General features: G+C 41.4%; 1 protein-coding gene across 1 annotated transcript in view; it reads right to left on the reverse strand.

Moving 5' to 3' along the window:
• The window catches only part of SLC30A7 (solute carrier family 30 member 7), a 39,174-nt gene extending 18,179 nt beyond the window's left edge, over nucleotides 1-20,995 (reverse strand). The window contains exons 1-7 of the mRNA XM_087719226.1: nucleotides 20,756-20,995; nucleotides 19,442-19,543; nucleotides 12,867-12,980; nucleotides 10,036-10,123; nucleotides 8,328-8,454; nucleotides 6,475-6,618; nucleotides 2,349-2,399 (exon numbers count right to left, since the gene is read on the reverse strand). Of these exons, the coding sequence (XP_087575352.1) occupies nucleotides 2,349-2,399; nucleotides 6,475-6,618; nucleotides 8,328-8,454; nucleotides 10,036-10,123; nucleotides 12,867-12,980; nucleotides 19,442-19,543; nucleotides 20,756-20,835 (706 nt within the window). The 5' untranslated portion in view covers nucleotides 20,836-20,995. The remainder of the gene's footprint in view (nucleotides 1-2,348; nucleotides 2,400-6,474; nucleotides 6,619-8,327; nucleotides 8,455-10,035; nucleotides 10,124-12,866; nucleotides 12,981-19,441; nucleotides 19,544-20,755) is intronic.
• Between the last annotated feature and the right edge of the window lie 4,724 nt (nucleotides 20,996-25,719).

The raw sequence follows: 25,719 nt of genomic DNA on the forward strand, positions 1-25,719 counted from the left end.
CATGACCACCAAGCCCCACCTACCCTGCTGGTCATTAGGACAGAGAACCGGTTGTTAAATTATTTGAACCCCACCACTGATTAGTACCAATTATAATAGTATTAATGATAACAATATTATTTGTTTAACCAATTTAACATACCTTCCTTATATCACTGATCCTTCCATATATTTCCCTATTTCTACTCCTGGTTTTGTCAGCTAACCATTGATAAAATAAGTCCCAAGTCAAAAAAAATATTTAGCTTCTTTCTTTTCCTTAATTGTAAGTATTTTTTAAATCACATTTTCACCTGTTGGAATCTCTTCACTTTTCCATTGTTGTGCAAATACTATTCTAGCTGCAGTCAGTACATGTAAAGTCAAATATATATATATTCCTTTTATTATACTTGTCTGGTAAAATGCCCAACAAAAATGCCTCTAATTAATGTGTTGTTTTATCATTTTTATCATTTTTTCCAGCCACGTATGTATTTTTGTCCAATATTTTTTCGCTTTTTGATATGTTCCACCACATATGATAGTACAAGCAGGACTCTGATGGCATTTCCAACATTCTTCAGATTTATGCTTAAATATCTTTGCTAGCCTTGAGGGCAGAAAATGCCATCTATAAAACATTTTATAAATATTTTCTTTGTATGCAGTAGATATTGTTAATTTATAATTTCTATTCCATAATTTCTGCCATTTATCTAACTCAATCAGAGAGGCAAAATTTTTAGTCCATACTATATTGTTTCTTTCACTTGTTCCTCTTCCATCTTAATACTTAACAAATACCTATATATTTTCTTTATTCATTTTTCATCTGTTCCCGTTAATATCTAATTCTGGTGATTCCTTATAGAAACTATACACTTTAACATCTTTCTCATATCTAGATTGTATCCATGACCCGACAAATGCGCGCCCGACAAAACCGCAGTGACAAAACGGCGACGTTGAAAGCACGCCCACTAAAGCGCATCGACAAAACCGCACCCACAAAAGTGCGATTAGGGTTTTTTGGTTAGGATTAGGGTTAGCGTTAGGTTTAGGGTTGTTAACGTTGTTACCGCTGTTTTCGCGTTGTTTTCGATGGCACGCTTTTGTCGGCGCACATTTGTCGACACGCTTTAGTTGAAGCGCTTTCAACGTCACCGTTTTGTTGGTAACTTTTGAACTTTTGTTGCGCCGGTTTTGTCGGCGCGCATTTGTCGGTGAACCGATTGTATCTGCACTTATGACCACCATGTTATCTCAATCCCTTGATCACTCAGTTCCTGTTTAGTTTTAAGTTCCCCCTTTTCATTTAAAATATCTTTATTTCTAGTAACATTCTCTATATCAATAACATCTTGATAAATCAGTGCCTCCTTCGTGGAGAGCCAGACCAGTATTTTCAAATAGTGTTGTTCTTTAATTTTCTCCCATACTAATAATAGTGCATTCCTAATATAGTCTCTTTGGAAATAGCTATGCATTTTGTTATTTCCATACCATAAAAAAGCATGCCAACCTAGTTCAAGATCATGTCTCTCCAAGGTCAATAGTCTTTTGTTCTTCAAACGAATCCATTCTTTCACCCAACTAAGAATCGAAGCCTGGTGATATAATTCCCAATCTGGTAGCCCAAAACCACCTCTATTTTTAGACTCTTGCAACATTTTCAAACTTAACCTTGCTTTTTTCCCTTGCCAAATATATTTTGGTATATATTTCAACTAGTTTGCTTGCTAGTAATGTGAAAGATTTACCGCATTACAACGATCAGAAAAAAGTTCTGGTTCTATAAAAATTTCAAAAGCTGCTTTGCAATATACTTAGACATTAAAGTAATCGTACTTTTCCTAAGACTGTAAAATATTTGTGGTGCTGAATAAAATAAGTCAGTTTAATAGAACCTTTGTGAGTTTCCCGTTTCTTTCTGTTTGCCTCATTTATCTTTTTCTAACTGAAGAGTTATTCAAAGTATCTCAAGGTAAGATAGCATTTATTAATGTATTTTCAGAAGCAATATTCTTAAAAAATCCATTACTCCGTTATATATCAGCTCATGTACCTTTTAGGAAGAAAAGAACAACTAATTTAACTTACCGCTTTGATAGAATTTAGGAGGATTCTGAAAGACAGAGATCACCAACTTGCAAATATATGAACATTTGCTTGGAAATAGAAAAGCCTGTATATTTATTTATTAATCCATTTAATTCATTAATAGAATTCTAAAAATAAATTAATTTATCTGTTATTAATCTCAATAAGTATTATCTGATGTGTGGCGTTAAGATTTTTCTCCAAAATGCATACTATACTTTTGTTTCGCATTAGCCTAAATGTAACACCAGGTATCTATATCATACCTTCTAAAATCTGTTTGCTGGATCCTCCAGCCATCTCAATGGGTTGATCATCTGTAAAAATGGTACAAAGAAAGAAAGACATTTATCCTTTCAATGTGGCCTTTTGCTCAAGAAATCGTATTATATACTTCAAGTACACCTCCCAGATCTTCCTATCCAAAAGAAACCAGTAAGCACTTAAGTTAAAAATGAAAGTAAATTCTCCAAAACCACAAGACATTTCCAAGCATTTTTGCACATTATTTAATATAGGATAAAAAGCAGAGAAAATGAGATGCAATGTAGTCTCAACCATCCTAAGAGGCTTATTGTCTAATAAACAGTGTACAGAAACAGGATTTCTAGGTAGTGAATTAGTCTGGGTAGACTTCCAATTCACATTAAAGAATCAATAAGCTCATTATGATTGTACATGTATACTGCTATTTTTTTTCTTTTTTATGTATATTGAAATGGAAGTATAAATACCATCAACACAAAAGGGAGTTTGCTCAGAAGCTGAAATACACCAAGTGAATTAGAGGAAGAGTGGGAAGCAGAGGAGAGAAGAAAGAGAGGAAGAGAGGGATAGGAGAGAGGGTGAAGATGAGGTGTATAAGGAGGAGTGGTAAGGGGAGAGAGGAGAAGGAGAAAGGAAGGGGAAGTAGAGTAGAAAATGATGGAGGGAAGACAGGATATAGAAGAGTCGGAAGTAGAGGAGAGAAGAAAATAGGAAGAGAGGGATAGGAGAGAGGGGGAAGGGGGTAGATGAGGTGTATAAGGAGGAGTGGTAAGGGGAGAGAGTAGAAGGAGAAAGGAAGGGGAAGTAGAGTAGAAAATGATGGAGGGAAGACAGGATGTAGAAGAGTCGGAAGTAGAGGAGAGAAGAAGCTAGGAAGAGAGAGATAGGAGAGAGGGGGAAGGGGGAAGATGAGCTGTATAAGGAGGAGTGGTAAGGAGGAGGAGAAGGAGAAAGGAAGGGGAAATAGAGTAGAAAATGATGGAGGGAAGAAAGGAGGTAGAAAGGGGGAGGAGAGAGGGGGAAGAAAGTGTCGAATAAGGTATAAATATGGTTTATGGAGAGTAGAAGAGCCAATAACTTCCCCCCCCCCCTTTGGTAGTTGATGGTAATTACAATCAGGATAGCAATAGCAATAGCAGTTAGACTTATCTACCGCTTCGTAGGGCTTTCAGCCCTCTCTAAGCGGTTTACAGAGTCAGCAAATTGCCCCCAACAACAATCCGGGTCCTCATTTCACCCACCTCGGAAGGATGGAAGGCTGAGTCAACCTTGAGCCGGTGAGATTAGAACCGCTGAACTGCAGATAGCAGTCAGCTGAAGTGGCCTGCAGTACTGCACCCTAACCACTGCGCCACCTCGGCTCTTAATACTGTGTATTAAGGCAAAATTAATATGACAAGAACATTAACATCAACAATTCAGGAAAGATTTATCTGATGATATTAAACAGATTCACAGTGCTCTGAAACTACCCTATTAATATCTCAGTATATCAGAGGTTCCCAAGTACAATTCAGGGTGTTAGTTTTAACCTGCAAAGCCCCTTATGGCTTTGTCCCAGGTCATCTCCTTCGAACGGCCTTCTCTATTCAGTCTTCAAGGAGCCGAGGTGGCGCAGTGGTTAAATGCAGCACTGCAGGCTACTTCAGCTGACTGCAGTTCAGCAGTTCGACTGTTCAAATCTCACCGGCTCAAGGTTGACTCAGCCTTCCATCCTTCCGAGGTGGGTGAAATGAGGACCCGGATTGTTGTTGGGGGCAATATGCTGACTCTGTAAACCGCTTAGAGAGGGCTGAAAGCCCTATGAAGCGGTATATAAGTCTAACTGCTATTGCTATTCTCAATTTAACAGGGATAAGGGTTTCCGCACCACCTGTGAAATCTGTGGATGGTTTGTCCTCAGATGCTCCATGGATTATTATTTTTACTAATCTTTATATATATATATCTTTCAATCAATAGCTGTCGGACTTCAGACACTGGCTTACATTCACGGTTTTGTAAGCATTTTATCAGTTTTCTAAATTAATCTCATGGCTATTTTGATTCGGCTCTAGCAAGCTACCAACAGTTTTCTCTGAGTAAATAAATATTGCCAAGTAATTTTCTTTAAAAACAGAAAGATGTAGAAAGAACCATTAAACTTTCACATAACAAAGGTTCTTTTTTTTTGTTTCTTTAGTTATACAGAGGGAACAAGGTCTGCATATGTAAAACTGCCCAACGCTGTCTCTTCTCTAATAAATGCATTAAATTTACTTGCCAAAATGTAATAAGCAACAGCACAATTAGCATATTCTTCCTTCAGGATAGAAAGATAGCACTGCTGAATATTATTATTCTCAACACAATCCCATAACAATTTTAGCGAAGTGACAGTACATAAACCTATTGAATAAAGTCATGGAAATTAGATCCCAGGTTTAGACTATTACAGCATTCATACTGACCAGAAAGCACCTGCTTCTCGTAACAAGAACATGCTTTAAAGCAGAAGAAGAATTACGCTTCTCTTCTCTGCATTTGATTACCTCCCCAAACTAAAATTCCCTGGTTCTTTTAAAAAAAATGTGGTTAAAACTATCATGTATCTTAAAAGAAACTAAAAACAAGTGTAATTTTAAGTACCACCTTACATATGTTTTTATGTTGAGTTTTACACCGCCCACTGGTCTATGAGGGAGATGGTCAGTTTCTAAGTATGACAAATAAATACATATGTGTTGTGGCCTAGCAGGAGCCGTTGGAGCTGCCACCAGACTCCAACAGCGAGGGGCCCTATGAGTCCGCTCTGGAGGACCCTGGACAGGGTTCCGACTCCGAGCAGGGCGCAGAGAGGTTGGTTGGCCACCAGGAGGCGCCTGAGCCTTGGACCAGTGGGGAGGAGACAAGGGAGTGTGATCCGGACAACATGCATTGGAGCAGTGGGGAGGAGCCAAGGGAGTTGTTCCTGGATGCCCGGCAATGAAGAGCTAATAGGCGTAAGGAACAGTTAAGCAGTTACAGGAGATAATTGCACTCAGCTGGTGGTAATTAGGCTCCTCTCCAGACTATAAAAGGAATACTTGTGCACACGCCCCTTTGCAGGAGTCAACGTATTCACTAAAGTTGGAGAACTTTTGTGGCTATCTTGGCAGGCTGGATTGCTGCCAAGGTTAGTCTGTGCTGGATTGCTGCCAACGTCTTGTCTGTACTGGCTTGCTGCCAAGGTCTGTGTGTAAATAAATCCTTGCAGTATCTTTGTCTCGGCGTGCTTTGGTGTAGGAGGAGGGTCCGAACACATATGGCACAGCATCATATAGCCAAATGGCAGTACATGCACATCACAATTTCTGGGGAGCAGACATATGATGCATGATGTAGATCAGGGGCGTCAAACTCACGACACATTGACCTCAGATGACATATCACAACTTTCCCCCCCCCCTTCGCTAAAACGGGAGTGGGCATGACCAGCGTGTGATGCAGCCAGTCCGTGGGCGACGAATTTGACACCCCTGATATAGACTGACCTTTTTTAGTAACTGAGGTAAGACCAAAGGTTCCCTTACTATTTTCTTTCAAATCATTATTATTACAGAAACAGCAGGAAATTGATTAGCTAGCCAAAGATAAGATTCAACAATTTTCAAATCATCTTTGTTACTGGAAGACTTTAGCATCTTTTCATTGTACCGATAAGATCGCACAGGATGGGCCTTCTCCGGGTGCCTTCAGCTGGACAATGCCGGCTGGTGACGCCTCGGAGTAGGGCCTTCTCTGTTGTCGCTCCGGCCCTATGGAATGAGCTACCCCCAGAGATCCAGGCCCTACCCACTCTCATGGCCTTCCAAAAAGCTATTAAAACCTGGCTATTCCGGCAGGACTGGGGCTGTTGACCTCTGGAATGAGATCCAGCCCCGCTTAGATTGGGTGCATGTTGTGTTTTTTAAAATTTGTCGTGTTTTATCTGTTTTTAATTTCTTTAATTTCTGTTGCTGTAAGCCGCCCGGAGTCCTCCGGGATTGGGTGGCCTATAAATTTAATAAACAGTTAAACAGTTAGACAGTATCTATCTAAGTATCCCGTTTTGAAGACACATAGCATATAAATGTGCAAGCCTGCTGCACATTACCACGTACCCACCATGGCAATAATCGTGAGAATGTCCATGCTCGTGCCCATGGGAGTGGTTATGTCCATGTTCATGCTTGGAATCGTGACTGTGGCCATGTCCTCCATGACCGTGGTTGAGACCCCCATTAAACAGTGAATGGCTATGTTCATGTCCTGCAGAAAGAAAATTCATGGATGCTATTTATCACAATACATATCAAGATTCTGGATTCGATTAAGGTTACAAAAAAGTTATACGTTGAGAATCTAGCAGAAAGAGCCAAATTAACATTCTAGTGTCCCTGCAAGTAGATGTCCCCCAACAGGTAATGTGCTGTACTTAAAGGGATTGCAAAATCTACATTGGAACAATTTAACTGCATTTGTGAATTTTATTTATTTGCACCGTTGCTGTACTATACCAAGCTACATAATAGTTCTGGGGGAAAATGTAATTTTTATGTAATGAATTAATGAACCACAGCAGCTATTTTAGAAGTCCTGATCTTTCTTCCTTGCAGGAAAGGATGTTTTTAAGATGGCATTGAATATATATATATCAAATATATATTAATATATATATTAAAAAAATATCTGCAGACCAGTGCAGTCTCCTGACCACAAAGTGCCCTTGATTAATTGAAATTAATTAATGCATTAACACAGCTTGAGTGTAATTACATTGTATCAGTAAGCCATCTTGGTTTTACTTATTATTTTTGAAGCACCAGCTGAACCACATTGTTTTGGACAGATACAATGGTAAACTGTGGTTTAATAAGAGAGATATGGAAAGAAGGGGGAGGGCCATGGCTTTATTCTGAGTTCACCTATAATCCGAAGCACACCATACAGTTCAAATAAAAAAGTCTGTATTTTTATTTCACTCTTTCAACAAAAGTGCATATAGTCAAGGCGATGGTTTTCCCAGTTGCAATGTATGGCTGTGAAGGTTGGACCATAAGAAAGGTTGAGAGCCAAAGAATTGAGGACTTTGAACTATGGTGCTGGAGAAGACTCCTGCGAGTCCCTTGGACTGCAAGACGATCAAACCAGTCAGTCCTAGAGGCGATCAATCCTGACTGCTCTTTAGAAGGCCAGATCCTGAAGGTGAAACTCAAATACTTTGGCCACTTAATGAGAAGGAAGGACTCACTGGAGAAGAGCCTAATGCTGGGGAAGATGGAGGGCAAAAGAAGAAGGGGACGACAGAGAATGAGGTGGCTGGATGGAGTCACTGAAGCAGCTGGCGTGAGCTTAAATGGACTCCAGAGGATGGCAGAAGATAGGAAGGCCTGGAGGAACGTTGTCCATGGGGTTGCGATGGGCTGGACACGACTTCACAACTAACAACAGTAATGTCTATGTTAATTACTCATTATTGCAAACGATATATTTTTTACCTTAAGCGCCACAATTCTTCTGCAAAGGATTTTTCATATTTTGTATATTTCTAAGCAATAGCAGTAGACTTATATACCGCTTCATAGGGCTTTCAGCCCTCTCTAAGCGGTTTACAGAGAGTCAGCATATTGCCCCCAACAATCCGGGTCCTCATTTTACCCACCTCGGAAGGATGGAAGGCTGAGTCAACCCTGAGCCGGTGAGATTTGAACCGCTGAACTGCTGATCTAGCAGTAGCCTGCAGTGCTGCATTTAACCACTGCGCCACCTTGGCTCCTAAGACAAATTAGTTGATCAAGCAAAAAGTGCTACTTGTTCAAATGAATCCTAGTGTCAATTTTAAGCTTTTATCCTGTTTTGACTAAATTAAAGAGATGTGACTGTTAGCATGACCTTTAACACAACGGACAAAAAACAAAGATGCTCTGAAGCTTCTGGCGGACATTCCAACGATACAACAAATGGGTAACACTTCCTACCAGAACCATGGGAATGGCCGTGTCCACCATGTTGAAACACAAAGATCCCTATCAGGTTTACAAGGAAGCCGAGTATGGAAACAGGAAGTAGTCTTTCGTGATGCACATCAGGAGGCTCAAGCGCTCTCTGTAACGGAAAAACAGACTGTGTTAATGTTTATGAAAAGTTGAGAAAACCTCATTCATGAAATCTATGTATGAGTTTCACTGAAACAGTTTAATTCGGAATGTTCGTTTGCTAGAAACCAATGGTAGATTGCTAAGCATTCACAGTATAATCTCACTTAACATTGTAACTCAAATCACTCCAAGAAACAGGCTGTTGGGAGATTTGAGACATGATCACCAAGTGCGCAAATAATGTATGGCGTTCAATGAAGAAAAAAGTAGGCACGATGGCCATTTACTGTATATACTCAAGTATAAGCCTAGTTTTTCAGCCCACTTTTTGAGCTGAAAAAAGCCGCCTCGGCTTATACTCGAGTCAGTGAAAAATTTGCCCGAAATGGAGGAGAAAAAGGGGCGGGGCCATGCCGCTGGGTGACGCTCGTGAATGGCCCAGCGCCCCTGAGTTTCCCCTCCCTCTGTGTCAGTTTGCCGCGCAGCGTGCACCGCACCATCCCCCCTCCTCACGTTCTAATGTAATGCAGGGCTATCTTACGATTCCCCTTCCTCCCCCTCCTGCCGCTCTGCAACGATGTCCCACCTCCTCCTTGTTATGGCAAGCAGCCACATAGCGATGTCCCACCTCCTCTGGTACAGTGATCCAATGATAGGAATCACTGTGCCGTGTGTCATAGGAGGCGGGACATCATCATCACAGCGGGACATCAGCATCATGAGGTGAGTGAAGTATTTCATTGAATACACCGGTATTGTGTGATAATAATTTGTTATGCAGAGCAAATTTTTACAATGGCTACTGTATATTTAATGGGCACAGGCAGGCTGTATATGTTATTTAATGGGCAATGGCATTATTGGTATCTATTTTGATTTTTGAAATTTATCGGTAGCTGCTGCATTTCCCACCCTAGGCTTATACTCGAGTCAATAACTTTTCCAGTTTTTTGTGGTAAAATTAGGTGCCTCGGCTTATATTCGGGTCGGCCTATACTCGAGTATATACGGTAGATGGCTTTTAATTGGTACTAAACATACCAGAGATGAAAAGGTAATAATTCTAGATACTGCTGGCTATATATGTAAGGTTCAGAAAACATTAAGGGAACATAGTAAAATGTACATATAGTGTGATCAAAAGGACTATTATTTTATATACATTTTTAAAGTCTTGAAGATTTGATAATACCAGATTTTCAACATTGTTATAGAAAAAATGATGGGATAATATTCCTTGAAGAATTAGGGTTGGTATATCAGGCTACCAGCTTCTGCACAGTTACTACTAAGTAAATCTCACTGAATTTCATGTCAATTGTTTCTGCAAGATATTTTTAAATTGTCAAATCCTGAAGACATTTTGATCCATTTCCTATCCTAAACAACTAGGTAAGACTTGTTTATCTATTGATCTTATACTCTGCCACAATCAAGTGATTCTCTTTTTTACATTATCTGGGCTGCATTTAGCAAGAACTTCATCCAAGTGAACATAACTGGATTTAAAAATAAAAACTCACTTGCTGTGCAAAAAAATGTCTTCCTTTAACAAGAGGAAAATATTTTAACCATCTTCAAAACATACCTCAACCCCTTCAGAGAAAATGAAGAAAGCGGTGAAGATCAAAAATAGGCCGTTTACAAAACCAGCTAATACTTCTGCTCGAACGTACCTAGGATGAGAAAAAAGCACATCATTTCATTCTAGATTAATGCAAATCCACAACTAATTTCATGTCTTGCCACTATTCTGTCTAATAGAGAAGATAAATACTATGTAGCTGTGTTTGATCAGTTATCCAAATAAGTAGAATATAAAGAGGCAAGGAGTGGGCCTTTTATCACTAAAGAATACTTAGTTAAGTGTCCCCTCCTTAAGTCTTGAAATACAGTACTTCAACTATTTCAGTTCTTCCTCATTCCATTTAATTTACATCTTATATTACAGCAAGGGATTGGCCGAATAAAAAACCATGTTAAAAAAAGTAGACAGGTGGACCAGAGGTGGGTTCCTACCGGTTTGCACCGATTCATTAGAACCGGTTCATCAAATCTACCGAACCGGTTAGAAGAGGTTCCACCAGTGGACCCGGAAAGCAGGCCACACCTACAGAAGAGGTTCCAAAAAATTTTGAAACCCACCACTGAGGTGGACATTCAATGGCTTCACTCTTATCTCCCATATACCACCTTCAGCAGTAAAGTACACTGTACACCTTTACTTTATACCAAAAGTGACAGCTATACATTTAGCATAGAGATCAACAGAAGGGAAGATCAGCGGCTAACAGTAGATCTCTTGATGATGTGATGTAGCTATCAAGGACTTCTGACATCCTACTATTGAACATCAATTATGAAGCTCCTTATGATTATATTGAGAAAATAACTACTGGGGAATAAAACAACAAACAGATTTTTATGTGGGAAGATTGCATCCGCAATTTACCTTTGATACTCAAAACAAATTTCTGAACTCAGAATTCTTAAATGCAGAGTGTATTATGTTGTGTGCTTAAGTGTATTACTTTTTGTGCATGTAATACTGACAAGATGACTACATGGATGTGTTTAAATAATCACCAGAAGTTCAACAAAAAAAGGGAAGAGAGGATTTACTTTTAGGAAAAGAGAGAACATATATACCATATATACATGTGTGTGTGTTATGTACACACACGCACAAAATGTATTTTAAAATAAATTTAGATATACTTAATTTACAAATGTAGATTCTGTATCGCCAAAAACGGTTCATCGACAAAAGTGCGCTCGACGAAACTGCGGTGACAAAACCGCGAGTTCTAAACCGCGCCAATGAATGAGCGCTGAAGCGTGCTGACAACAGCACACTGACAGAAGCGCGCTCTAACCCTAACCCTAAACCTGACCCTTACCTTAACTTAAATCGCGCTTCTGTCAGCGCGCTGTTGTTGGCGTGTTGATGACGTCGCGGTTTTAGCGCTGCGGTTTTGTTGTGCGCGCATTTGTTGGGTCACGGCCAAAAACTACTATCATGAGAGCAAATAAGGCTTACAGATAGTCCTCAACTTACAACCACCATTGAGGCTGGAATTTTCATTGTTAAGTTGATGCAGTTATAATGCAAGATGTCATGTCACTGCACCAACTTATGACAGAAATCCCAGCATTCTCTACTGTGGTTAATCCCAATCCAAACCATTCTGAGCTTGGTCCCTCCCAGTCCCAAACTTCAGTAAGGTACGGACTGCCTCTAATTCCCCACACCCATCTGTCTCTCCCTATCATATCTATGCCCTTATGGCCTCTCTGTACCCTGACCCTTAAGAGGAAAGTTCAAGTCAATACAAGGATGAAAGAAGAAAAACTCTGTAGCCTAAAGAGAAGTGCTGTTATATAACACTAGATAAAGGACAATAGCAGCTACAAAGTGAGTCCTGTTGCTCCCACACAGAGTAGGAAGTGACAATCCCACACTGAAGAAAAGCCACAAAGAATGGAAACCAAAAGGATTCATCTATTTGAAAGAAGATTATAGAAGTTTCAAACTTTAGGAGCTCACCAAATGTTTCCTGAATTTAGAAAATATGCTGGCAACAGCACTAAGTAACAGCTGATTACTTTGGCATGGTTAATTTAACTACATTAAATTAAGTACATTGTTATTACTATCAAGAAAGAAACTACTCAAGGCAAGTACTGGAGATTGGGCTCCCCTCTTGCAATAATTTATTGAACTATAGTATATTTTTCATTAGCCAAATTCAGAGGTGGGTTCCTACCAGTTCGCACCTATTCGGTAGAACCGGTTCGTCAAATCTACCGAACCGGTTAGAAGAGGTTCCACCAGTGGACCCGGAAAGCAGGCCACACCTACAGAAGAGGTTCCAAACTTTTTTGAAACCCACCACTGGTCCTTGGATATGATTATTCTACACTATCATGCTCATATTTATAAAACTCAGTGCCTCTGTGGAAGGTAAGGATGACTACTGCGTTTGTGGTGCAGTCAGAAGATTGCGTGTGTTGAAGTTGTTTTAACGCAAACCAAAGATGCCTTTTAAAAAACAAGTTTACATCATATTCTTATGCAGGCCAGTGCTGTGTTTGAGGTAATTTAAGGTGGTTCTGACAAGTGTCGTCGGCATCTTCATATCCGGTCACATGGGCGGCAAGCCACTCCCACCCGGTCACATGGGCAGCAAGCCACTCCCACAAAGGAGGCCACACCCACAGAGTAGGTTCAAACAATTTTTGAAACCCACCACTGGTCAAATTCCGCAATAAGTATTTATAGACTGATTCCATTAATCATTCTACTACAAATCCCAGACTGTTTTATCAGCATGTTACAATAAAATTACACGTTCTTTTCCAATTATTGTCAACGGGTGACTGTTTCAACAAATAGCTTTTCAGAACTTGACCACTTACCCGTAGGAAAAAGCATCATTAGATCTCCACTTTGAAATGACTGAAGCTGCCAGTCCGGCTAACAGAGCAGTACAATCAAAAAACATGTGAAATGAATCCGATATTAAACCTAGACTGGGAATATAAAGATTTTAAAAAATCAGTTAAATACAGAAAAGTTATAGAAAGTAAAATACATTAGAACATTTTTTTTTAAACAAATACTAATAGTTAAAAAAAAAGTTAGTAATAGTGACAACGCCCCGTTGGACCTGTATTTACTTAAGTTGATATTCACCCAAATCTCTCACAACACATATACAACACACTAAAATGTGCAATCCATTCAAGACCAAGAACCAATTTAATTGAATGTATCAATAAATACAAGTTTAATTTAATTTAAAAAATAAATACCAAACAGTCCCATTCCATAGCTTTGTTAACAAGGTCACCAGTGCAAATGATGCCATATCTCACAGTTTCTTGAAAGATGAGTGAGACATGATTTGTTTGGACTGGAACTATTATTCACACCAAATATAAATACGTACATATCCTTTTGGTAGTTTTTGACTCCATTTCAAAGTGCAGCTTTGATTTTTGACTTCTTACAAAGAACTATTTTATCAAGAGTTACTAACAAATCCTCAAATTTACAGCTGGATTAAAAAAAGGAATAATACCTTTCATAAAGCCCTTCATGGTATTGGACCTGGGTACTTGAGAGACCGCCTGCTGCCAATTACCTCCACTAGACCGATACGATCGCATCGATTAGGCCTCCTCCGAATTCCATCCGCCGGCCAGTGTCGACTGGCGACTACCCGGAGGAGAGCCTTCTCTGCGGCTGCTCCGACCCTTTGGAACGAACTCCCCGTGGAGATTCGAACCCTCACCACCCTCCAGGCCTTCCGCAAAGCTGTTAAAACCTGGCTGTTCCGACAGGCCTGGGGCTAAAGAGCTGTTGCCCCCGTCTCGAATGGTATGACTGTTGTGTGTTTTTAAATTATGCATTGTTATGTTTCGTTTTTTATTTTTTGTCTGTACCCCCCCTTCCCTGATTTGATTTGTTAGCCGCCCTGAGTCCCCTTTGGGGGGAAAGGGCGTCATATAAATATAATAAAATGAAATGAAATGAAATTAGGCTCATTACATAAACTTATCTGAGTCAAATGAAATTAACCAGAATCCATTCTGAGACATTGAGAGAATGCATTCTTCGCCAACACAAATCTGCCCCAATATCTTGCATTAGCTTTAGAGTTCTTTCCTTCCTAAATTTCCATCCATGAAGCAAAGAAGGTATCAACTGGAGGAAGGGCTTTCTTTGCGAAGGAAAATTAAATATGGAACACTGTCACCATGAATGCTTCCCCCTTCTTGACCATTTTTCCAGGTACTTTAAAGTTGATATAGTTCAACTTTAAACCTTTCAGACACAAGTACCTTCCATCCAACAACCCAACCAAGCTAAAATCCATGCCAGAAATCCGATATAAATACTATAATTACAAAGTAACCTAGTTCAAATGCCCTGCAAAATTTAATAGAAATACACAATTTAAATGTCACCTTTCCCCGTCCATCAATTTACCAATTGTTTAAACTTAATCCAAACCTGTGATTATTTAGGTTGGATGCCCAAGAAAAAAAAGTATTTATTATGAAGATATTACTTCATACGAAGGGTACATCTTCCATTACAATTTGGAATTCAGGAGGTGATAGGTATCATAGCACTGCGAGACAATATGATTTCATGATTTCCCTTGAACTGCTCCTTTTGTCAGTTTGAGGATATGAAACATTAATCAGTGGAACAATTTGTCTGAAGTTGTGAATGTCCCAATAGCAATAGTAATAGCAGTTAGACTTATATACCGCTTCATAGGGCTTTCAGCCCTCTCTAAGCGGTTTACACAGTCAGCATATTGCCCCCAACAACAATCCGGGTCCTCATTTTACGCACCTCGGAAGGATGGAAGGCTGAGTCAACCCTGAGCCGGTGAGATTTGAACAGCCGAACTGCAGATAACAGTCAGCTGAAGTAGCCTGCAGTGCTGCATTTAACCACTGCGCCACCTCGGCCCAACACTGGAAGTATTTAAGAAGTTGGATAACCATTTGTCTGAAGTGCTTCAGGGTATTCCTACCTAAGCAGGGGGTTGGACTCCAAAGTCCTCCAAGGTCCCTTCCAACTCTGATTTATATTATATTAATTATATTATATGTATTATATTATTATATCATTATATTATTATATTATAGTGTTGTGACTCAGCAGAAGTTTGCTGTGAGTTGAGTCGGGATGCAGGGATAACAATGCAGCTGGGGCTCGTTAGTGTGGTCTTCTGGAGATAAAAGGACTGATGGTGCCACGCCCTGGTTGCAGAAGTCAATGTTCATCGTTCGTTCGTGGTTCATCGTGCATCGGTCGTGGTTTGTTTGTGAGAGGCACTTGGATAAGTTATTTGCTTTCTGTAACCCTGATTCAAAGAGACACTTGGAGAAGTGATTTGTTTTCTTTCTGTACACCTGGTGTTGCTGTAAGAGATCTTTGTTTTTGCATTCTGTTATCTTCTTGCCCGAGACTTTATTTATGTTTATTTTGGGCTCACAGCCAGCGGAAGTCAGGACTGATAAAGTTATTTCCTTTTAAGTCTGTCTGCCTGTCGTCTGTTAACGAGCAAAGAAGGCGGACAGAACATTATATTATATTTATTGTATTATATTATTATATTATTATTATATTATTATTATATTATATTATGGTGATAGGATGATACATGTTTATGCAATTTTAGTTTTAAACTGGACAAAAGTTGCAAAAAGATTCCTCTCTTCCCAAAAATTAGATATCGCTTCTACAGCAGCAGGCAAGTCCCAGCCACCAGCAACTACAATTAATTTATGTAAAAATCAATATCTATGAGGGGGAAAAAACATAAATAGACCTATACATTCAGTGAGACCTAGTTCAACAACTTAATAAACGCAGTGCAAATGGCATCACAATTAGGCATTTTATGGAGCACCAGTAATTATGTTTTCTAAAGAATAGCCATTCCTCACTGAACCGGTTTAGACACCTCAACAGCTCTAAACTGGACAAATTAAAAGAATAACAAATGACAATCCCTTACAAGTAATTGTTTCATTAACTCCTGTCTCTTAAAAAACTGGGTCACCAACCATCATCTAAATATGGCGGAGAAGACATGATACTGGAGGGAGACTGTAGGCTTTTCCCAGGTACATTAGGACAATATGTGTGATCTGCCCAAACCTTTCTGGTTTTCACCTTGCAGCTTAAAAAAATTGGCTTTGGGAAGGTTAGAAATACTTTTGGACTATATATAAAGGTTATCAATAACAATAAAAAAGAACAAAATTAGACGCAGCTAAGTTTTAACTAATAGGGGGGAAATGTTATGATATAGGATATAGTTAAATAAAGAAAGGATAATGACAATAAATTATATACATAGAAAACTTTGGTATTAAATATTATGGGTGTTTAGCTAGAACAGGATATGAGGATTTAATGTTAAGGGAGGATTTTATAAATAAGTAAATGAAATGCCAGTAGGTGGTTTATGTATTAAACTTTGGTATATTTTATGATGAAGGACGTTTAAATAATCATAGTCAAATAAAAGCGGAGGTACGATGATGGTAATATAATAAATATCCGAGTTAAGATATTAGAATTAATATGAATTAGATTTGATGACGGTGGAAGAGATGCACAAAAGCCTTTTGTAACCAAGTGATACACTTTCTACAGTATGTAAAGGAGGATTTGTATGTTTGTTTTGAAAATATTTTTTTTTTAAAAATTGGCTTCTACTAACTGGTATCTAAAAGTAAAGGTGGATTGGCGCAGTACTGGAAGAAGGAAGAAATGCCTACTATTCAAGAATGGACGTTAAAAGTAGTAAACTTAGCAGAGATGGCCAAAATCTCAGCATATTTGAAGGACTATTCAAATGAGAAATACAAGCTGGAATGGAGAAGATGGATTGACTACATTTGAAATAAATATCGGACTAAGAAATTTCAATTAGCTTATGAATGAACAAGGAATGTTACAACTTATCGAAAGTTAGCTTAATAAAGCGGGTGTTAAAGTACAACAGGGAGGTAGGATGCCATAGTTAGTTAGCTTATGTTAGTGTATGATTGTTAAATGGTTATACCATGTATTTTGCTCTGGGAGGTTGGGGGGAGGGAGGGTTGGAGGGGGGGCAGGGAGGGAGGGAGGGAAGCGGAAATATTTGTAAAATTTATTAAAACTCTTTTAATAAAAAAATAAATAAATACTGGAAATGCGAATCGGAACACATTCCAATTTATGGTGGACCTGTGAGGAGGCTAAGTATTAAAAATTGGCTGGAGGCAATAACAGGGGTTAAAATAGAATGGAAACCTGAAGGTTTTTTTATTAGGAATTATGTCTGTGAAATACAAAAAAGAAACCCAGTATTTAATACTACATATAATTACGGCAGCAAGGATTGCCTTTGCCCAGAAATGGAAAAACAAATTAATCCCAAGCGAAGATGAAATAATAAGAAAGGTTATGGACTGTGCCAAAATGGACAAACTAACGAAAGAAATCCAGGGAAAAGAAGAATCAGAATTCTACCAGATATGGGATAAATGGTATAGGTGGATGGAGGAAAGAAACAAGAATCAATGAAGGAATATAACAAAACTCAAAAAAACAATAGTTATGAGTAAAATAAGAGGGTTAAGAATGGTGAAATCCAAATGAAATACAATAGAAGGGGAAATAATATAAGGTGAGCGGTATCGATTGATGATTGCTATTATAAAAAACAGGAAGTTCGTGTTCGTGTTGTATTGTTATAAATGTGGTGTACGTCTAATTTGTGTGTGTGTGTATTTTACATATGTTAATAAAAATCTTTTTAAAAAAGAAATATTGAAAAATCCAGAATTCATCCATTTTTAAGCACCACCATCTGTTATTAGGACTACAATTCCTCTTTCCAAATATCTCTGCATGATCAATCCCTTTATCAAATGTTTGCTTGTTTGCACCCTCTCGCCATGGGACTTGAATGTATCACAGCAGAGGAGCAGATAAAATAATGACAACCAGCCACCTCATACCCTCCTTGTTCCCAAGACCCTGCAGAAGATCAATTACAGGTATTCCTCGGCTTATTTCAATTGAGCCCAACATTTTTGTTGCTAAGCAAAAAAACAACAACAACAACAACTCAAAAAACAATAGTTATGAGTAAAATAAGAGGGTTAAGAATGGTGAAATCCAAATGAAATACAACAGAAGGGGAAATAATATAAGGTAAGCGGTATCGATTGAGGATTGCTAAGATAAAAAACAGGAAGTTCCTGTTCATATTGTATAAATGTGATGTACATCTAAATTGTGTGTTTGTGTGTGTGTATTTTACATGTTTGTAAATAAGAGGGTTAAGAATGGTGAAATCCAAATGAAATACAATAGAAGGGATATATGTATATAGATAGATGATAGATAGATTAGATAGATAGATAGATAGATAGATAGATAGATAGATAGATAGATAGATAGACACACACACACATATATATATATATATATATACATATACATATACATATACATACACACATACACACATACACACATACACACACACACACACACACACACACACACACACACACACACACACACACACACACACACACATATATATATATATATATATATATATATATATATATATATATATAAGATTTTTTTTACAACCCCCGGTATGCCCAAATATGGGAGGAAGATCACTACTTCCATTCTCTGTCCTTCGGCTCGTCACAAGAGACCATCCAGACAGAAACCCAATGTTTTTACTGTTGCCTTTGTTACATTTTGTTGTATTTGTGCTGATAAATAAATATATATATATATAAGCTGAGTGGTATCGACTGATGATTGCTATTATAAAAAACAGGAAGTTCCTGTTCATATTGTATAAATGTGATGTACGTCTAAATTGTGTGTGTGTGTGTGTGTATTTTACATGTTTGTAAATAAGAGGGTTAAGAATGGTGAAATCCAAATGAAATACAATAGAAGGGATATAGATATATAGATATAGATAGATATAGACACACACACACACATATAAGCTGAGTGGTATTGACTGATGATTGGTATTATAAAAAACAGGAAGTTCCTGTTCATATTGTATTGTATAAATGTGATGTATGTCTAATTTATTTGTGTGTGTGTGTGTGTGTGTTTTACATGTTTGTTAATAAATAATAAATAAATAAATAATAAATAAATAAATTAAAAATAAATAAATAAATAAATAAATAATAGATAAATAGCTAAATAATAAATAAATCAAAAGTACAGGGGGGGAAACAGCCATGATAGGGTCTCAAGTAGACCAGGAGGGGAAGCCAAGGGCGCTCCTCTCTCCCAGAGCCGGCCATCCCCTTTGGCCCCGGCCTGGAGGGAGACGTGGCAGCACCACAGCGAGCGCCGAACTTGGCTTATCCGCGGGAGAAGCGCCGCCCTCGCGGCTCTTTCGGCCCCCCCCCTCTTCCCGTACCTGTTGCTCCAGATGCCGTAGAGCAGCTCCACGAAGGCGAAGGAGAGGTTGAGGCAGAGGAAGAAGAAGAGGTTGCGCGACGTCTTGTCCGAGAGGATCGACCTGCAAGCGGGGGAATTAAAAGGGTCAAGCGAGCCCACCAGAGGCCCCGCAGACGGGCAAAGGCCTGGCAAGAGAAGCGGAAGGAGGGGAAGGTCGGGCCCGTCTCTCTCCCACGCCCGCTCGGCCTTAACCGCAGTCTCAAGCCGCGCACAGACAACACACACCCAGAGACCCCTCGGACCCGGTTCCCACGCAAAACACACGTCCGATCCTCGGAACTGCCCCCACCCCACGCTGAGCCCCCCCCGGCCCCATCTAATAAGGCCCACCGGCCCCTCCGCTCCACCCTGCAAGCTCGGATCTCCCCCCCCCGCTCCTTTTGCCAGCCTTATGCTCAGCTGGGGGCGATGGGAGTTGGAGTCCAGGCCAAAAGGAGGAGGCGGAGGCTGCCGAATGGGCAACCTCAACGCCGCTCCTTCCTTTTCCCCCCGATCCGTTTTAGGTCCATTTAGATCCGTTTTAGAGGAACCGAGAGAATCCCCCCGTCCTCTCCGGTAGATCCGGCTGCCCCGTTTGTCTTTTGCCAGCCTTAAACTCAGCTGGGGACGATGGGAGTTGGAATCCAGGCCAAAAGGAGGAGGCAAAGGCTGCCGAATGGGCAACCTCAACGCGGCGCCTTCTTTCCCCCCCCCGATCCGTTGTAGATCCATTTAGATCCGCTTTAGATCCATTTGGATCCGTTTTAGGTCCATTTAGATCCATTTAGATCCGCTTTAGGTCCATTTAGATCCGTTTAGATCCGCTTTAGGTCCATTTAGATCCGTTTTAGGTCCATTTAGATCCGCTTTAGGTCCATTTAGATCCGTTTTTGGTCCATTTAGATCCGCTTTAGGTCCATTTAGATCCATTTAGATCCGTTTTTGGTCCATTTAGATCCGCTTTAGGTCCATTTAGATCCGTTTTAGAGGAACCGAGAGAATCCACCACCACCACCCCCGTCCTCTCCGATAGATCCGGCTCCCCCGTTTGTGCAAGCCCCCCGCAGCTGGATCCCGGTTGCAACCTCCAGCCCGGTTCAAGCCGGGCATCCCCAGCTGAGCACGAGGGGTCCCCCCGCTGCCCCCCCCCGTTTTCCTCCCCAATTCTCCGCCGCCGGTTCGCCTCCTCCCATTTCCCCGAGCGGCCAAGCCAGATCCCCGACACCCCCGGGGTGTTTTTCCCCCCCGGCCGATACATCTGTCCCCACCTCCCAAACCCCCGGCGCTTCCTTACCTGAACCATCCCGAGACCTTTCGGAGCAAATGGAGCTTGGGAGGCTTGTACTCGTCGTCCTTGACGGACAAAGGCAGCATCTTCCCCAACGGCGGGAGGGGGAAGCCGGGGCCTCGCCGGGCGTAAAGGGCGAGGAAGCAGCGGCGCTTCCCCCGACTCTCGCTTGTCCGCCAGGCAGCCCCGCCGCCCGCAAGGCAAAAGCCGGCCTGCCTCTCTCTCTCTCTCCCAGCACCGACTTCCGGCACAGCCGAGCGTCGGTAGTGAGTCTGCGCAGTAGGAGGGAAGGAGGGGGGGCTAAGTTGTGTAGCGGGTGGGGGGCGGAGAGAATAAAGAAGGGAGGGTGGGAGGGCTGGGTTTAATTTTTGCCCCGCCCAGTCAAGCGTCGGTAGTGAGTTTGCGCAGTAGGAGGGAGGAAGGGGGCGTGGCTAAGTTATGTAGCGGGGGGGGGGGAGAGAATAAAGAAGGGAGGGTGGGAGGGCTGGGTTTAATTTTTGCCCCGCCCAGTCAAGCGTCGTAGTGAGTTTGTGCAGTACGAGGGAGGGGGCGTGGCTAAGTTATGTAGGGGGGGGGGCGGAGAGAAAAAAGAAGGGAGGGTGGGAGGGCTGGGTTTAATTTTTGCCCCGCCCAAACAGTCAAGCGTCGGTAATGAGTTTGCGCAGTAGGAGGGACGGAGGGGGGATGGCTAAGTTATGTAGGGGGGGGGAGAAGGGAGGGGGGGAAGGCTGGGTTTGATGCACTGTATAAGCGATCTGTGCTTTGATACTAGGGGTATTCCAGGGGAAACGGAGGTATGCAGGTAAGTCCTCGACTTAGGACCCCAACTGAGCCGAACATTTCCGTTGTTAAGTGAGTTTTGCCCCATTTTACAACTCCTCTTGCCCACGGTTAAGTGAATCATTGCAGTTGATTAAGTTACTGTTGGAAGTGTAGGAAGGTATCACCCAGCCCTCTCCCAGAAAAACGAAATATCCTAGGAAATATTGAAAAGGCAGAATATTTCTCTGGATGTGGAAAGAAAGAAACATGTTTTAAAAGACAGAATAGCTGCCTGTAGCTTCCTGCCCATCCCCACTTTGTCAATGGGCCATTAAGCAGGCCAAGCTAGTCCACTTTACATAATAAAGGCTTCTCCACTTCAGCTCCAGGGAGATGGGATTAAAGCATGATAATATTGGCCCCAACTGACCACATGGCATCTGAGAACTCAACCAAACCTGGATTCAAAACGCAGCCTAGAGAGTTGCCCCTGCATGGCCCTATGGGAGTCTGACAACCAATCAGAATACATTTCTTACACAGGAACAGGAAACAGAGAGGTGGGACTGAACAGGTTATAAAAAGCCTAGCAAGCCCCTCCCTCAGCCCTTCTCTTCTTCTCCACCAACATTGAAGCATGTGATCACCTTTTCTGTTCAGGGCTCAAGCCATGTGGTCCTGTCCAACAATAAACCATCTTTCCAAGCAGCCTCCATGTCTCCGGTGTCTTTTTCCCCACTTGGAGCCGAACCCAGAAGGACATTTCTTTCCTCCGTTGGACAGGACCACATGGCTTGAGCCCTGAACAGAAAAGGTGATCACATGCTTCGATATTGGTTTGAAACCCACCACTAGATTGGACACACAAGGAATTTGCCTCTGCATAAGCACTCGGTGTAGATACAAACAATAAAATAATGTATTTATAAGAGACCAACAGAAAGAGGTAGTAGAAATGATGAGAAGAATAATACTAATATAGATAGTCCTCGACTTACAACAGTTCACTTAATGGCCATTCAAAGTTACAATGGCATTGAAAAAAAAATGACTTATGACTGTTATGACCTTTGCAGCATCCCCTTAATCATCTGATCAAAATTCAGATGCTTGGAAATTGTTTCATATTTATGACCGTTGCTATGTCCCTAGGTCATGTGATCACCTTTTGTGACCTGACAAGCAAAGTCAACCGGCAAATCATATTCACTTAACAACTAGATTGCCACTTGTCAACTGCAGTGATTCACTTAACAACTGTGCCCAGAAAGGTTGTAAAATGGGGCAAAACTCACTTAACGAATTTGGGGCTCCATTGTGTCATAAGTCCAAGGCTACCGGTGCCAGTGCTTTATAGGTAAAGATCCTATAGTACAGTGTTTCCCAAACTTGGCAACTTGAAGATGTCTGGACTTCCAACTCCCAGAATTCCCCAGGGAATGCTGGCTGGGGAATTCTGGGAATTGAAGTCCAGACATCTTCAAGTTGCCAAGTTTAGGAAACACTGCTATAGTAGACCTAATATGGTACTGTGGTATTTAGGTGCTCAGCAGAGTGATGGAGCAAGAGGAAGAAAAAAAAAGATCTGTGTTTAGTTGTTTAACATAATTAATCAATCCAAAATAAATAAAAAAACAAGTGCAGTAGCAGGAATAAAAAAATGCCAGTTCAGAATAGAGTAGAGTAGAGTAGAGTAGAATAGAATAGAATAGAATAGAATTGGCCAAGTGTGATTGGACACACAAGGAATTTGTCTTTGGTGCAGATGCTCTCAGTGCGTGACCCGTCAAAACCGCGTTCCACAAAAGCGCGGTCGACGAAAGCGCGTATGTGACGTCATCACAGCGCGACGAAAAAGGTCGAAAAATTTAAATAAAAATTAAATTAAAGCAAGCCGATTCACATAAAGGTAAGGGTTAGGTTTAGGGTTAGGGGTAGGGTTAGGTTAAGGGTTATGTTTAGAGCGTTAGCGTTACGTTTAGCGTTAGGTTAAGGGTTAGCGTTAGGTTTTTCGTTAGGTTAAGGGTTAGGTTTAGGTTTAGGGTTAGGTTTGGGGGGGTTACGGTAAGGTTTTCGCTTTATTTTTACATTTTTTCGATCTTTTTCGTCGCGCTGTGATGACGTCACATACGCGCTTTCGTCGACCGCGCTTTTGTCTACTGCGGTTTTGTGGTGGAACCCTCTCAGTGTACATAAAAAGAGAAGATACATTCGTCAAGAATCATAAAGTACAACCCTTAACGATAGTCACAGGGCACAAATAAGCAATCAGGGAACAATCAATATAGCAGTAGACTTATATACCGCTTCATAGGCCTTTCAGGCCTCTCTAAGCGGTTTACAGAGAGTCAGCATATTGCCCCCAACAATCTGGGTCCTCATTTTACCCACCTCGGAAGGATGGAAGGCTGAGTCAACCCTGAGCCGGTGAGATTTGAACCGCTGACCTGCTGATCTAGCAGTAGCCTGCAGTGCTGCATTTAACCACTGCGCCACCTTGGCTCGATATCAATATAAATATCAATATAAATCATAAGGATACAAGCAACGAAGTTATAATCCTACAGTCATAAGTGGGAGGAGATGGAGGAGCACATGCTGAACATAATTTAGACCCCTGCTAGGGAATAAAAAAATGGTTTTATTCTGCCATGAGCTCCAAGGGGACCAGAAGAAGCTGTGTAAAAGAAGTACAGGACCTCCTCTGATGTCAGTAAGCTAACTACAGTTCTTCTGCAGGGGTGGGTTTCTCGCCCCGTTCCAACCGGTTCGGTTGGAACGGGGCCGGCGGCGTCCTCGTGCACGCGCGCAGTGCACGCAGGCGTACTAGCGTCTGTGCGATGCTCCAGCGGCTCCTGGAGGATCGCGCAGGCGCTGTATGCGTTCTGCGCATGCGTGGAAGCGCAGAACTCGTCAAAACCGGGTAAGAAACGCGGGCGGGCGGGTGGAAGTTACTTACTTTCGGGTTCGGCGACCAACCAGTTCGCGGGGACCGCCGCGAACCGCCTGAAACCCACCCCTGCTCTGCTACCAGTAACCCGTGCCAAAGGAGCCATTTTCCACATTTGTTCTCCTTCGTGACCCGTCAAAACCGCGTTCCACAAAAGCGCGGTCGACGAAATCGCGTATGTGACGTCATCACAACGCGACGAAAAAGATCGAAAAATTGAAATAAAAATTAAATTACAGCAAGCCGATTCACATAAAGGTAAGCGTTAGGTTAAGGGTTAGGGTTAGGGTTAGCTTAAGGGTTAGGATTAGGTTTAGAGCGTTAGCGTTACGTTTAGCGTTAGGTTAAGGGTTAGCGTTAGGTTTTTCGTTACGTTAAGGGTTAGGTTTAGGGTTAGGTTAAGGGTTAGGTTTAGGGTTAGGTTTGGGGGGGTTAGGGTAAGGTTTTCGCTTTATTTTTACATTTTTCGATCTTTTTCGTCGCGCTGTGATGACGTCACATACGCGCTTTCGTCGACCGCGATTTTGTCGTCCGCGGTTTTGTGGTAGAACCGTTCTCCTTCATTTCTCCATCCCACTCTGCCTTCATTTGCCCTGCCACCAGTACTACCCGCCTCTTGTCATGAGAAGCAGACGCGGTAGGGAGGAGGAGGAGAAAGTAGATGCTCACCCTCTCCCACAGGGTGTAGCTACGCTGCAGAGCCTATGCATTCACACACACGTGCAAAGTAATGCTATAGAATGATTATTACTTGCTCGCACTTTGCTTTCCAGAATAGAACCAACCCCCTAGGGAACCTGCCTTTTTGGGGGGAACAGAAACAAGGGGGAAACAATTCTTCAGCTAGAGAGGAGGAGGTCTTTGGGGAGTAGAGAGAACTGGCACTAAAAAAAAACCCCGCCTCTCCACATTACCTCCTCCTGTTGCTCATAGATTAATCCAAGGCATGGGAAAGCTGGCTTTTCAGCACCACAGCAGAGGCTCAATAATCTTGGCTTTTTAAAGGCAAATTAACCAAGGGGAATGTCCACAGCAATTAGTTGTGGGCAGGAGCAGAAGAATAGGCCCTGCCATTAATTTTGTTTTTTTTTTCCATTCAGTGGTATCCATTTTTTTAGAGATTGCCTGCAGTTTTTCTTGGCAAAGTTTTAGTTTGCCATTTTGCCTCCTTCATAAGGCTGAGAGAGAACAACTAATCCAAGATAGCAATACCAATAGTTAGACTTCTATACCGCTTCATAGGGCTTTCAGCCCTCTC

This window comes from Thamnophis sirtalis, unplaced genomic scaffold (genome assembly GCF_051295495.1).
Source record: "Thamnophis sirtalis isolate CommonGarterSnake01/CBP01778 unplaced genomic scaffold, rThaSir2_p1.2 scaffold_7, whole genome shotgun sequence".
NCBI lineage: Eukaryota > Metazoa > Chordata > Lepidosauria > Squamata > Natricidae > Thamnophis > Thamnophis sirtalis.